The following is a 14544-nucleotide window of genomic DNA, read 5'->3' on the forward strand; positions in this document are numbered from 1 at the left end:
TCCTCTGCACAGTGCAACAGGGCTGGGGACTCAGACTGCAGGCACCCAGGCAGAAAGGGATTCCAGGCAGCCTGGAGGGTCCAGGCAGAGGAGAGCTCAGTGCTGGAGAAACCTTCATAGCTGTGCACACGGTAAGTCTCTGGCTGCAGGACAGTGCAGGGGAGGTTCCTGGAAGGGGCTCCTGGATCTGGGACGTCTCTGCCTGGCCAGGAGCTGCCAGGATGTCTCTCATGGCTTGTGCAGTGTGGAGGAGAAGGTGCTGCAGGGCACCTGCAGGGGTGCCCATGGCTGTGGTACAGAGCAGGATCCCTGCTGTGCCCCAGGGCCTGTGTGCTGGGGCAGGGCCTCTGCTGCCTGCCAGGCTCAGTACTCAGCCTGCCTGGGGGGCTCTGGGGAGAAGCTGTGGGTGGAAGGAGCCCCCCCCCCCAGCAGGGCAGGGCAGGGGCCTGCTGCCTGCTGCCTGGGGCTGACTGCTCACAGCCCCACACCACCCCAAGGCATTGCACAGGGGACTTTTCAAGTAGAAATTCAAGACAGAGACTACCGTTAATAGACACCCTTTAGGTGTCTCTGTCTCCATTTTCCAGCTTCAGTGATGTGGCAGATTGCGTACTAATGGTGTGGTTATATTTGTCTAGGAGACTGACACTACTAGAACATTACACTAAGATACATAGGTTGGTGCAGAGCCTTTGAAAGTCCCTCCACTCATCTCTGATTACAGTCTGATCCTGTTCTGTTTTCTCCTCTAGGTACTTTGTTCATTAGGACCAGCAAACAGAGCAATGTCTCCAGATCTTTCCCTTTACCCAGGAGGAGTCTGCAGGGCAGAGCTGAGCACACAGCAAGTCAGATTGGGTCTGTGAGCATGGATAGAGAAGAGATGTGTGGACAGAGACAGTTCCCAGCAGGGGCATCTGCAAACAGAGACACACGTACAGAATGAGAGGTAAATGGATTCAGAAATGCCGTGGAAGGAGGATTCAGGAAGCTCTCTGCCCTCTCCTGCATTACAGGTGCCTTTCCCAGAGCAAAGCCCCAGTTTCCTTTCCCACCCAGCACAGCCCTTTTCTCTGCTGCCTCGTGGCCCAGGCCAGAAGTAAACCCCTCAGCATCTGCACCTTCTGGAGAGAAGAGGTGAATTGTACCGCAGTGTGGCGCGCAGCAAAGAAGCTGACATCACCAGTCTTGCAGTGGTGCTAACTGTGTGGTGGAAGGCAAAGCTGGGTAGGGAGAAGGCTTTATGTCATACATGCCTGCCTTTCTCTTCTTGCTTCATTTCTTCGGAACATCACAGAATTCTTCTTTGTTTCTCCACCTGTCCCAGGTGCTCTTACTGTCTGCTTATGTGATGCTCATACGGGTCAGCACTATCCTGGACCTAATTCACAGGGACATTCAATGGAGGTATCTTCACTGGAACTAAGTGCCAAATATCAATTTAAATTTGTCAAGTATCATCTCACTTAGTTGTTATGGTTGGGGAAAGAGCTGGCTTCTTCCTCAAGCAACCAAGGGAGTCGGGATTCTATAGGTAATGGCAGAGGCTCTTCTCAGAGACATCTCTCCTAACCTGTCAGAACCTTTTCATCCTTCAAAAGGTCCTCATGCTCAGAGGGAACAAATGCCCAACATCAGCTCAGTGAGCGAGTTCCTCCTGCTGGCATTTGCAGACACACGGGAGCTGCAGCTCCTGCATTTTGCACTCTTCCTGGGCATCTACCTGGCTGCCCTCCTGGGCAATGGCCTCATCCTCACTGCCGTAGCCTGTGACCACCGCCTCCACACCCCCATGTACTTCTTCCTCCTCAACCTCGCCCTCCTCGACCTGGGCTGCATCTCCACCACTCTGCCCAAAGCCATGGCCAATTGCCTCTGGGATAACAGGGCCATTTCTTTCGCAGGATGTGCTGCACAGGTCTTTCTGCTACTCTATTTCATTTCAGCAGAGTTTTCTCTTCTCACTGTCATGGCCTATGACCGCTACGTTGCCATCTGCAAGCCCCTGCACTACGGGAGCCTCCTAGGCAGCAGAATTTGTGCCCAGATGGCAGCAGCTGCATGGGGAAGTGGTTTTATTTATTCTGTGCTGCACACTGCCACTACATTTTCATTACCACTTTGCCATGGCAATGCCCTGGACCAGTTCTTCTGTGAAATCCCCCAGATCCTCAAGCTTTCCTGCTCAGATGCCTACCTCAGGGAAGTTGGAGTGGTTGTGGCTGGTGTTTGTTTAGCCTTTGGTTATTTTGTTTTCATTGTGGTGTCCTATGTTCAGATCTTCAGGGCTGTGCTGAGGATTCCCTCACAGCAGGGAAGGCATAAAACCTTTTCCACGTGCCTCCCTCACCTGGCTGTTGTCTCCCTGTTTATCTGCGCTGCAATATTTGCCTACCTGAAGCCCCCTTCCATCTCTTCCCCGTCCCTGAACCTGGTGGTGGCAGTTCTGTACTCGGTGGTGCCTCCAGCAGTGAACCCTCTCATCTACAGCATGAGAAACCAGGAGCTCAAAGATATTCTGAAGAAGATGACTCAATCAGTAGTCTTTTGGCTGAAATAAGATTCCGCATGTCTTCAAAATATTTTCCAATTTATTGTGCAATCTGTTAAAGTTCCAGAATATGTGCATTCATTCCACTTCTTGGTGGCATAGAATCAATATGGCTTACACACAGACCTTTGTACATGTATGTATTGTCCTTATGTATCAGTATGGTATGGCATGGCATATCCCATGTTCCAGCTGTGTAATAAATGTGGATTTCCTTAGTGCTGGTGTTTTGTGCTTTGGCTTTTCTCCAAATTTACGTAAAGAGCAGGTTGAAGAAATAGTCTTTGTGAGGCTCTGCTGCTCTGCTTGAGCTCTGCACAGGCTAAAGGGAATATGGCATGGGGCAATGCAAAAAGGGATGTCCTGGTCTGAGTCTTCATGTAATGGTGCAGAGTGCTCCTGGAGGTGGTGAAATATCCAAAGGAGGTCTTCCTGGGGCTGTGTCCCCATGGCTTTTTGGAACCACAGCCCTCTGTGAGCAAAATTTGGAAATGCATCATTTTGCTCTCCCCAAACACATCATTTGAACACCTCAACCACAGCTTCTCTGAGCAACCAGATGCATGACTACATTCTTTACGATTGCTCAGCAACTTTACGATTCCTACCAAGAAGGCAAACAGCCTAAGTTAAACATAGGAGAGGAAATGAAGGTGAGGGTTTTAGATCCCAGGAACCAGGCTTAGGGATTAGAGCTTTCCTGGGTTAGGCATAGCACACAGGCTTAGGGTGTTCAGGTCCGTATTTAGGGTATGGGAAAGTTTTTTGGGATAGGGTTTTGTTTAGGGCTGGCCTGAGTGCTAAGGATAAATAGAGTATTTCAATCCTAGTGAAAAGGACAAGGATTAGGGTGAGAGGGAGGTTAACAGTAAAGGCTTATGGTTTGAGCTTTGGCTTCAAGGGAAGGTTTGAGGTACAGCAGGAGGGTAGTGGATTACAGTCAAATTGAGTAGCAGTTAGGGGTTAGAAATACAGTAAGAGTCTAAAGGGAATGTTTTCAGAGTCAGAGTTGCAGCAGCATCAATATTACCTGAACCCCCTCACCTTTTCAACATTGTTACTTTTTGATGGCCAAGCCCCTCTTCTCTCCCCCAGATCACACAGTTCTCCTCTCCAGGCTTCTCCTGACCTCCCCATGTCAGTCATCTTCTACAGGGCACCATTCTGATGGTTTTCATGATCTCAGAGTATGTCTCACCTCTGACAGCTACTCCAATCCTGAGACAGAAGAGGTGTTGTAGTCAGGAGGGGAAAAGGTACAAAGGAGTCTAGGAGCAGCCTGCACAACATGCCCAGCAGCTCTGCACCAACCCAAAAGTGCTCTTCCTACCCACCAGATATGGATCTAGAATGTACCTCTCCTTCAGGCCTGGCAGGGAGTTGCTCCACCAGTCTCCCGCTCACACTCCCTGATTGCCCTCAACCTCTCCACCTCCTCCTTGAGCTCTGCCACCAGGCCATATACCTGCTTGCACCTCACACACACTGTGTCTCTGCTGCCCTCAGAGGGCAGCAACAGGCTCAGGCACTCCCTTCATCCAGAGACCTGAACTGCTGCATTTTTGAGCGGGCAGTCAGTCTGGGTGGATACAGACTTCTTAGGGAGAGCTCTCTGCCTGGTGTAGACCATTGTGGCCTAGCTAGTGGAAGACAGCCATTAGAGGATTTGTTCTTATGGGCGGGGGGCCCTCCCTGCTCACCCTCCCTTCTGCCACGCCACACCCTGTTTGCCCATCCTGTTCACTGCGCTCCTGGTTGCTCGTGCTCCCTAGGGGCTGCTTTTGAATAGGGTGGAGGTCAGGGTAGAGGGGGCGCTGCTGGCTCTGCCTTGGCCTTGTCAGCCTCCCTCATGAAGGCTGCTGGGCCCTGGCGGCTCCCTGGCTGCCTCGAATGGCCTCGATGCTGAAAAAAAAGCCCTGCCTGTCCCAATCTCCCACTCCACTACAGAACACGTCTGCCCCGGAGCCGATTGCCTCACCAAGGCGATCAACCAAGACTTTTCTCAGCACAGTGCCTTTGCCTGTCTGTAATCATGGCCCCCAATTATCTGCCCTAACAAGTTCCTTGGGAGGATTTGTTAGTAACAGCCCTCAGTAGATCCCATTAATACTCCAAGTCACTTCAACTTTTACTGCTGACTTCACCTTCTCAAATGGTTACATCATTTTTCTCTCAGTACCTGAGCTTTGTAAACTGAGCACCAAAATACACCACAGAACTCATTAAAATGAAGAAAGTCCTAAGGAGCCATATCTTTCCTGTTATAAGTTGCCCCCTTAATTAATTTTCAGAGAGCATTGCGTTAATAATAGAAAGGAATTTATTGAGTAAGCAACAGCAAGCAAAACAGCGCTGCGCGGCCGGGGAGTCTCAGCTCCATCAACGGCGCGCACCTCACCCCCATCACGGTCCCTTTTTATATCTTGGTAATTCCGGGATTACGCAGCACATCCTGGTATATTCTGCGACTGCGCGCACTGTTGCTAGAGGGTCGTCTCTGTCCCTCTGGTGGTCATGAAGATGAAGGCCGCAGTCTTCCTCGGCGTTGTGGTTCAACTTCTTTTTTTTATTTGGTCATGTTGGCCCAGCATGAGACAGGAAGACAGGATGTTGATACACTAGGTTAGCAACTTATCAGGAGATGGTTACATGAGCTTTGCAGCAGTGTCTTTAAACAAAAGAGGCAACTGAGATGCAGAAGGAGAGAAGAGGGGGGGGTTTCTCTTTTTTGTTACGTTAAGCAAAAGAATTTTCATAGTGTCTAGCCAAGCATTATACAGCTCCTTACTTCAGCAGGGAGTTTTCACAACTCCCGTTCCTCAAACAGAACTCCTTGTTTTTACAAAAGACAATGAACAAACATTTATTGTGTATTACATTTCCCATAGGTTCCTTCAAGTCTTCAAGACTTGTAGAGCTAATTGGAGAGTAGTTATGGAGGAAGATTTCAAACAGCACCTAATAAAAATCTTTTCTAATCTTAAAGGAGGTATTTAGTTGAATTTTGATTTGGAGCTTTATTCTCTATTTGATTTTGATCCAGGGTGTCTCCTTTGGAGACCTGCATAGGAAGGAAAATCATACTCTTGAGGTCTGACACTGCATGGACAACCTTGTTCATCACCACCCCAGCCCTGCCAATTCTCTCATTGGCGCTAGCATCACTTTTCCTTACACCAGACTTTAGCACAGAAGTCTGCCTCTGGATATTACAGCTTCTTGTCACCAGCTCTCATCTTGTTCTTTAGAGACCTGTCTGCACACAGACGCAGAAGCATTTCTTCTTATTTCAAAACAACAGGAAAACATGCTGCAATTTTCTGAAAAGCAAAGCAAGAACCTCATCTTGTATGCCTCCTGAGAGGTTTACCTTCCCAAAAAGATGACTGTACAAGAAGTCTTTAATACTGACAGACAGGAAATTGTAAGTATTAAGATTAGTATTAAACTTTATTAATATTAGTTCAATGATAAATTCTGATGAGCTTTCTAAGGACACAATTAGACAGACTGCTGATAGATGAGCAAGCTTCAACTCCCAGAAGCTCAAAGCAGCAACTGGGTTTGCAAGTCCTGAATGATCCAGGAGGGCAAACCAGGAGAACCATGGGAAGTGCATAGGTCCATACAGGAAAGGGGACATTCAGCATGGCAGATTAATGAAGACAGGTTTTGTACCTGGAAGATGAGGGAGCACACCATGATTGACAAAGCAATGACAAAGCATGTAGAGGTGAACATCAATATTTCTTCTCCTACAATGACCACAGATCTTGAAAATTCACATTTCTTCATGACATAAACTACAGTGTCAGACATTTTACAGAGGGATTGAGTCATCTGAGTCATCTGAGATGATGAGTACTTGCTTTCTTTGTTAAGTACTGTGGAAATTACTGTGTATTCAGGCAGAGCTTTGCTGTCAGACCATAAGCAACCAGTGCCACCTCCAGAGGCCCCGGTACATCTAAAGTAATTCCCTGGACTGGTGGCTGTCAGAATAAACCTTCAGGAGATCTGAGTCCTTTGGGGGATTCAGATGGAGCCAGGTGCAGTTCCCAGGGCACATTCACTGTCAGCAGTGGTCTTTGTCCGTGTAACTTAAGCCCAGCCCAGCACATTGAAACCCATTCAAAGACAAACCCCTTCTTCAGTGAGTTCTTGGGATTGGCCTAAAGTTGAAATGGCCACTGGGAACCCAAGATACTCTCCCTTATTCCTACTAGACTCCTGAATATCCATTAAGCTGCTTGAGTCATCTGTGGCAAGTTCCAGCTGAAAGACTCCAGAACAGGACACTTCAAATGGCTGAGACCTGAGACAGAGCCCGTCAGCTTGCCCCACTTTGGGAAATCATCCCCTTCCAACTATGGGTATGAAAATGAAATATGTGAAATGACTCGTCGGGACAGAGTAAGGGAAAGTCACAGGTGTTGTGCTGCAGTGGCAGAAGGGAAAAAGCACTGCTTTATGCCTCAGACTGATCAAGGAGATCTAATCTTGTTCATCCATGAGATAAAACAAGCACTCTAAGCTGAGTGAAAGATGTTGAGTTGTGGCCTAAAATGAGGAAGAATGTTGATCACTGGTGAAGCAATTCTCTTTTTATGGCATCACAAAGGTATTTTACACAAGCACCATAACACTTAAATGTAATTTCCCACCCTGGCTCTCTCATCCTGTGGGGCAGGGGAGAGCGAGCTGACAGCCAAGGGACACATTTGGGTGTGGAACGTGGGGCCCAGCAGAGACAAAGATTCAAGGAAGTGCAGAGGTGTGGTGGTACTCAGGTGGCCAGCCAAGTTCCACCATGGCTGCTCTACCACTCTCTTTCATGAAGGGGGAGAAAATATGACACAAAGGGCTTGAGGGATGAGATACAAATGGGGAAATGGCTCAAAAATTATTATAATGGGCAAAACAGACTCAGAGGAGGGAGATAGTAATATTTATTGCCTATTACGAACAAGCTAGGGAAGTGAGAAACAAAGGAAAGAAACCGAAAACACCTTCCCTCCCATCCACTGTCTTCCACCTCCTCCCTTTGAGCAGCACAGGGGAATGGGGGAATGGGGTTGTGGTCGGTCTATAGTGATTTGTCTCCACCACTCCTTCTTGGTCACTCTTGTCCCCTGTGCTGTGGGGTCCTTCCCACAGGATGCAGTCCTTGGTGAACTGCTCCAGCATGGGCTTCCCACAGGCAGCAGCTCTTCAAGAACTGCTCCAGATACGGGTCCATAACATGGGGTTCATCCCTCAGGAACAAACTGCTCCAACCTGGTCCCCCATGGGCAGCAGCTCCTGCCAGGTGTGGTGTAAATGCCTGAAGTAACTAGGAAAATAAAACTAACATTCACACTTTTAAGGAAAAGGTACAGCATTGAAGAGGCTTTCAGGGTAGGGCATAACTGCATTATCTGAGCATTCCCTAGGCTCCCAACCTTAGATGCTATCGCGCTGGGGAAACTTGGTGTGCTAGCTCTAAGGAACACCACGGAGCGTAGAGTGGAGTGGAGACACCACGGCTAGGCTCTGTAATCAGGTGGGGCCTCGATTGTTCTTGTGCACAAAGCTGCACTTTTTGCCACCCTAAGCCAAAGACCTGTCATGTTTTGACAAATGCTGTACCCTAGTGTACTTTTTGCTCATTATAATACCAAAACACACCTCCATCCCAAAAGCTACCCGCCTCCAAGGTGCGACCCCCCCTCACTGAGCATGCACTCTGAATTTCTCGGAGCCTATTACTTTAAACGGAGACGGGAAAACTTTACACCAATCATAACTAAGATATGCTTGACTAGAGCCACTCAAGCTCCACCTAAAAGATAGAAAATAATATAAATTGGCCCAAGAGAGAGGGGATGTTAGGGAAGATACCATTGTCAGGGGAGATACCATCCCGAGGACATACAACATCCTTAGGACCTCCTGACTCCTGGGATCAGTCGACGGGCTGAGCCTCTCTTCCCCCCCCATTGGGACGCCTTTGGGTGAGATCTGAATATTTGCTTATAAATCTCTATAGAGTCTTTGATCCTTTTAACGCGTTTATTTCTAGGCTGCACACCTGTAACACCTGTAACACCTATAACACCTGTAACACCTATAACACCTATAACACCTGTAACACCTGTAACACCTATAACACCTATAACATCTGTAACACTTATAACATCTATAACATCTATAACATCTGTAACATCTGTAACATCTGTAACACCTGTAACACCTGTAACACCTGTATAACATCTGTAACACCTATAACACCTGTGTATTTCATGCATACTAGCTTGCTTTTGCAGATAGTCACTATCACCGGCAATCCAAAAGAACCTGATTATCTGTTGCTGTAATAAACCATACTTGATTGCATTGTGATAGCTCTCATTAATGCAACCAGGGTGAGGGTGGTTATCCGTGATAGTTCAGTGTTCTGAATCTAACCAGACCCCCAGACGGTTAATGAATTGTTGGTGAATGTCTGAACGGACCCCCAGGTGGTTAATACGTTTTTGGTGAATGTCTGAGCGGACCCCCAGGCGGTTATTACGTTTTTGGTGAATGTCCGAACGGACCCCCAGTTTTGGTGAATGTCCGACTGGTTCAGTACTCTGAATCCAACCGGGCCCGTAACGGTTAATCAGCTACACCCCTTTAACGCGACACCAGGTTACCTGCTCCTGCGTGGTCTCCTCTCCATGGGCTACAGGTCCGGCTAGGAATCTGCTCCAGTGGGGGTCCTCCACTGGCCGTGGCCTCCATCAGTGCAGGTCCACCTGCTCCACCATGGTCTCCTCCACAGGCTGCAGCTTGGAACCCCGCTCCACTGTGGTACTCCGTGGACTGCAGGGGGAAAGACTGCTTCACCACAGTCCTTTCCATGGGCCACAGGGGACTTCTGCTCTTGCACCTGGAGCACCTCTCCCCCTCCTTCTTCACTGATGTTTGTGCCTGCAAGGCTGTTTCTCACTCCTCTCACTCTCTCAGCTGCTGTGTAGAGCAGCGTTGTGTTTTTTTTTTTTTTTTTTTTTTTTTTTCCTGTCTTAAATATGCTCTCACAGAGGTACAAACAACATCGCTTATTGGCTTGGCTCTGGTAAGCAGTGGGGCCCTTACCTAATGTGGGGAAACTTCTAGATTCTTCTCACAGAAGCTACCCCTATGGCCCCCTGCTACCAAAACCTTGCCATGTAAACCCACTACAGCTGGAGAGCCAAGGAGTGATCAGCAAGACTTGCCCACCTTTTAATAGTTCCATATGTCCAGTGTCTATATGTCATATGTCTAATGGCGAGCGGAGGCTAACAGTGGACTATCACGGCCTGAATGAAGTCACACCACTGCTGAGTGCTGCAGTACCAGACATGCTAGAACTCCAGTGCAAAAATGGAGTCTAAGGCAGCCAAATTGGTATACCACAATTGCTAATGCATTTTTCTCCATCCCTTTGGCAGCAGCATGCAAACCACAGTTTACTTTCACTTGGAGGGGCATCTGGTACACCTGGAATTGACTGCCCCAGGGGTGGAAATACAGCTCTACCATTTGCCATGGACAGATCCAGTCTGCACTGGAACAAGGGGGAGCTCCTGAACACCTGCACTACATAGATAACATCCTTGTGTGGGGCAACACTGCAGAAGGAGTTTTTGTAAAAGGGAAGAAAATAATCCAAATTCTTCTGAAATCTGGTTTTGCCATTAAACAGAGTAAGGTCAAGGGACCTGCACAGGAAATCCAGTTCTTGGGGGTAAAATAGCAGGATGGATATTGCCACATTCCGATGGATGTTATCAACAAAATAATGGCCATGTCTCCACCAACTACTGAAATAGAAACAGGAGCTTTCCTAGGCCTTGTGGGATTCTGGAGAATACATGTTCCAGGCTACAGTCAGTTTGTGAGTCCTCTATATCCAGTGACTCGAAAAAGTAACTGTTTTGAGTGGGGCCCTGAGCAACAACAGGCCTTTGAACAAATCAAACAAGAAGTAGCCCATTCAGTAGCCCTTGGGCCTGTCCATACCAGACCAGCTGTGAAAAACATACTTTACACTGCAGCTGGGGAACATGGTCTTACCTGGAGCCCTTGACAGAAAACCCCAGGAGAAACTTGAGGTTGACCTATGGGGTTCTGGAGCTGGGGTTACCAAGGATCAGAAGCCAATTACACCCCAACTGAAAAGGAGATACTAACAGCATATGAGAGGGTTCAAGCAGCTTCAGAAGCTGTGTGTACAGAAGCACAGCTCCTCTTGGCCCCATGGTTACCTGTGTTACATTGGATGTTCAAAGGGAAAATTCCCACTACACACTATGCATCTGATGCTATGTGGAGTAAGTGGGTAGTGTTAACTACACAGCGGGCTCAAATGGGCATACCTAACCACCCAGGAATCCTGGAAGAGATCATGGACTGGCTGGAGGGCAGGGATTTTGGAGTACCAACAGAAGAGGTAACTCGTGCTGAAGAGGCACTACCATATAATGAGTTGCCAGAAGACAGAAAGCAGTATGTGTTGTTCACTGATGGATCCTGCTGTGTGGTAGGGAAACATTGGAAATGGAAAGCTGCTGTGTGGAGTCCCACACAAGTTGTCGAGGCCATGGAAGGGGAAGGTGAGTTGAGTCAGTATGCAGAAGTGAAAGCCATACAATTGGCCCTAGAGACTGCCGAAAGAAAAAAACGGCCAGTTCTGTATATCTACACTGACTCATTGATGGTAGCAAATGCCCTGTGGGGGTGGTTGCAGCAATGGAAACAGAGCAACTGGCAGCACAGAGGAAAACCTATCTGGGCTGCTACCCTGTGGCAAGATATTTCCGCCCAGGTAGAAAACCTGGACCTAAAGGTACATCATGTAGATGCCCACATGCCCAAGAGTCGTGCTACTGAAGAACATCAGAACAACGTGGATCGAGCTTCAAAAATTGGTGGCTCAGGTAGACTTGGACTGGGGACGTTAGAGTGATCTGTTTGTAGCTCAATGAGCCCAGGAAATATCAGGACATTTGGGGAGGGATGCCACATACAGATGGTCTCATGATTGAAGGGTGGACCTGACCATTGATGCCATCACATAGGTTACCCATGAATGTGAAATGTCTGCTGCGATCAAGAAATGCATGATGGCAAAATCTCCCTGGAATAGCGGGAGGTGGCTAGGGTTTCGATATGGTGAGGCCTGGAAAATTGACAACATCAGACCATTCCCACAAACCCGCCAAAGCAAACGGTGCATACTCACTATTGTAGAAGCAGCTACTGGGTGGTTGGAAACATACCCAGTAAACCTGTGGCCTGAAACACCATCTTGGGCCTAGAAAGGCAAGTTTCAGAAAATAATACATGTATAGAGAACAATAACAGCAAATGGTTGTCCTCATTTTTTTTTTTGAAAAAAAAAATAATGCCAAAAAACAAACCACAATAGTCTGCGTCCTGTCAGGATTGTGGGTCCATTATTGATGATGAAGAAATAGCCATTGAAATAGTTTCCTCACTGCATTCTTGATCTCCTTCTTAGTCATGCTGTAGATGAAGGGATTCACTGCTGGAGGTACCACTGAGTACAAAAATGACACCAGGTTAAGGGGTAGGGAGGAGATGGAGGGGGGCTTCAGGTAGACAAACCTGATGTTACTAAGACACAGGGAGGTAATGGCCAGGTGAGGGAGGCACGTGGAAAAGGCTTTGTGCAGGCCCTGCTCAGAAGGCATCCTCCATGAAAACAAAGCATCCAGCACCTAAATAGATGTTAACCAGAAGAACCCTAGCTTTCCTGAAGTAGATGTCTGAGCAGGAGCACTTGGAGGAGTGCTTAAGTCTATTCTAGCTGAAACCAGAACAGGGGACCATATGCAATTCACCTTGGAGGGAATGAAAAATGAGTGGGGCTGTTTGTGAGACCACTTGAAGAAGGTCCTGTAACTCAGACACATTGCTGTTACAGCAAAGGTGGCTGTTCAGAGGAGACCATGTTATTCAGGCTGTCCACCCTGTCAGCCAAGGGAGTTTGCACTGTGTGACTCACTCGGGGCAAAGAGTGGACTCTGTGCTGCTGTCTGGCCACTGGGGCTGCTTCTTCATGTGGCAGCTGGGCTGTTGGCCCTGAGCCTCTTTTGTATGCTGGCACTGCTCCCCCAGCTCCAGAGAAGATGGGAGGAGATAGCAGCTGAGACCAGTGACATTCTCATGGCTTCTTTATTGCTTTATCCACACAGGAATCCGTGTTCTGCAAGAATATAAGATGATTGGATGAAAGTAAATAACAAATAAAACAATTAATAGACAGGATACCACAAACATAATTAAATCAAAATCACAAGTTCGAGGAAATAATAATAATGATTATAAAACTAAAGGAATATCAAGCTATTGTTTTTTTTTTTTTTTTTTTTTTTTTTAGATAACATATTTGTCCCATTAGTATTATAGGCACATTATCAATGCTGAAAAAACATGTATCCAAAGAGTTTCCACAAGGCATCCTTGAGCTCCTGGTTCCTCATGCTGTAAATGAGGGGGTTCACTGCTGGAGGCACCACTGAGTACAGAACTGCCACCACTAGGTCCAAGGATGAGGAAAAGTTTGAGGGGGGTTTCAGGTAGGCAACCATGGCAGTACTGAGAGTCAGAGAGAAAATGGCAAGGTGAGGGAGGCACGTGGAAAAGGCTTTGTGCTGACCCTGCTCAGAGGGCATCTTCAGCACAGCCCTGAAGATCTGCACATAAGAAAATGAAATGAAAACAAAACATGCAAATGCTAAACAGAGACTAACTATAAGAACCCCAACTTCCCTGAGGTAGGCATCTGAGCAGGAGAGCTTGAGGATCTGGGGGATTTCACAGAAGAACTGGTCCACAGCATTGCCTTGGCAGAGGGGCAAGGAAAATGTATTGGCTGTGTGCAGGACAGCATAGAGAAAGCCACTGCCCCAAGCAGCTGCTGCAATCTGGGCACAAGCTCTCCTGCCCAAGAGGCTCCCGTAGTGCAGGGGCTTGCAGATAGCAACGTAGCGGTCATAGGCCATGACGGTGAGGAGGGAATACTCTGCTCCAATCAAGAAAACAAAAAAGAAGACCTGTGGAGCACATCCTTTATAGGAGATAGCTCTGGTGTCCCAAAGGCAATTGGCCATGGCTTTGGGCAGAGTGGTGGAGATGCATCCCATGTCGAGGAGGGCGAGGTTGAGGAGGAAGAAGTACATGGGGGTGTGGAGGTGGTAGTCGCAGGCTACGGCAGTGAGGATGAGGCCGTTGCCCAGGAGGGCAGCCAGGTAGATGCCCAGGAAGAGCGCGAAGTGCAGGAGCTGCAGCTCCCGCGTGTCTGCAAATGCCAGCAGGAGAAACTCACTCACAGAGCTGATGTTGGGCATTTGCTGCCCTTCATCAAGAAGACTGCCAAAGAAGTAAAAAAAAATAAATTGACTGTTAGGGGAAATTCCTGTGAGCAATACACATTTCATTCCTCATTGAAACCTTCACATTGCCTTTCTTTTCAGGGGGATCTTTGTCTCTCTCTGTAGCTCAAGCCATGCTTTGTGCTGGCTGAGTGTCCTGTACACAGCAGCCACCTCTGTCCATCAGCCCCCTGATGGGCCTTGTGCTCCAGAGCTGTGGTAAATGTTGTTGTGGGGGCAAACCTCTGCCAGAGGTCACATCCAGGAGGGCTGCTCTGTTCAGCCACTGGTGACCAGCTGCTGGCTGCTTGCAGCACTCAACTTGGGTATGGCTGCACTCAGAGGTTGTGCTGAAAAATCACCTGGGCTGTGCTGGGAGAAGAGGGCACCAGCTCCAAGTGCAGATGGAAAAGACTCCATTTTAGCACAGCTGTGCAGAATTCAATGACAAGTACGTGACAAGGATGCTGATTCACAAGGGCAGATCAAGGGAACTTGGACATTGTCAAGACCCCTAATTATCCTCCGCCAGAGCTCTAGCTGCACAGGAGGCAGCTCCTGCCCTGGACAATGTGGACTTGATGGCAG

At 48.1% G+C, this 14544-nt stretch overlaps 2 protein-coding genes across 2 annotated transcripts; one reads left to right on the forward strand and one right to left on the reverse strand.

The window, feature by feature from the left end:
• The first annotated feature begins 1609 nt into the window (after nucleotides 1-1609).
• Nucleotides 1610-2560, forward strand: LOC140000861 (olfactory receptor 14C36-like). Its single transcript, XM_072031829.1, has one exon. The coding sequence runs from the start codon at nucleotides 1625-1627 to the stop codon at nucleotides 2558-2560; it is 936 nt and encodes a 311-aa protein (XP_071887930.1). The 5' UTR covers nucleotides 1610-1624.
• Nucleotides 2561-12999: 10439 nt separating this feature from the next.
• Nucleotides 13000-13932, reverse strand: LOC140000871 (olfactory receptor 14A16-like). The gene has a single exon (XM_072031862.1). It carries the CDS (start codon nucleotides 13930-13932, stop codon nucleotides 13000-13002), a length of 933 nt encoding a protein of 310 aa, XP_071887963.1.
• Between the last annotated feature and the right edge of the window lie 612 nt (nucleotides 13933-14544).

The sequence above is a fragment of the Anas platyrhynchos genome, chromosome 34, assembly GCF_047663525.1.
Source record: "Anas platyrhynchos isolate ZD024472 breed Pekin duck chromosome 34, IASCAAS_PekinDuck_T2T, whole genome shotgun sequence".
NCBI lineage: Eukaryota > Metazoa > Chordata > Aves > Anseriformes > Anatidae > Anas > Anas platyrhynchos.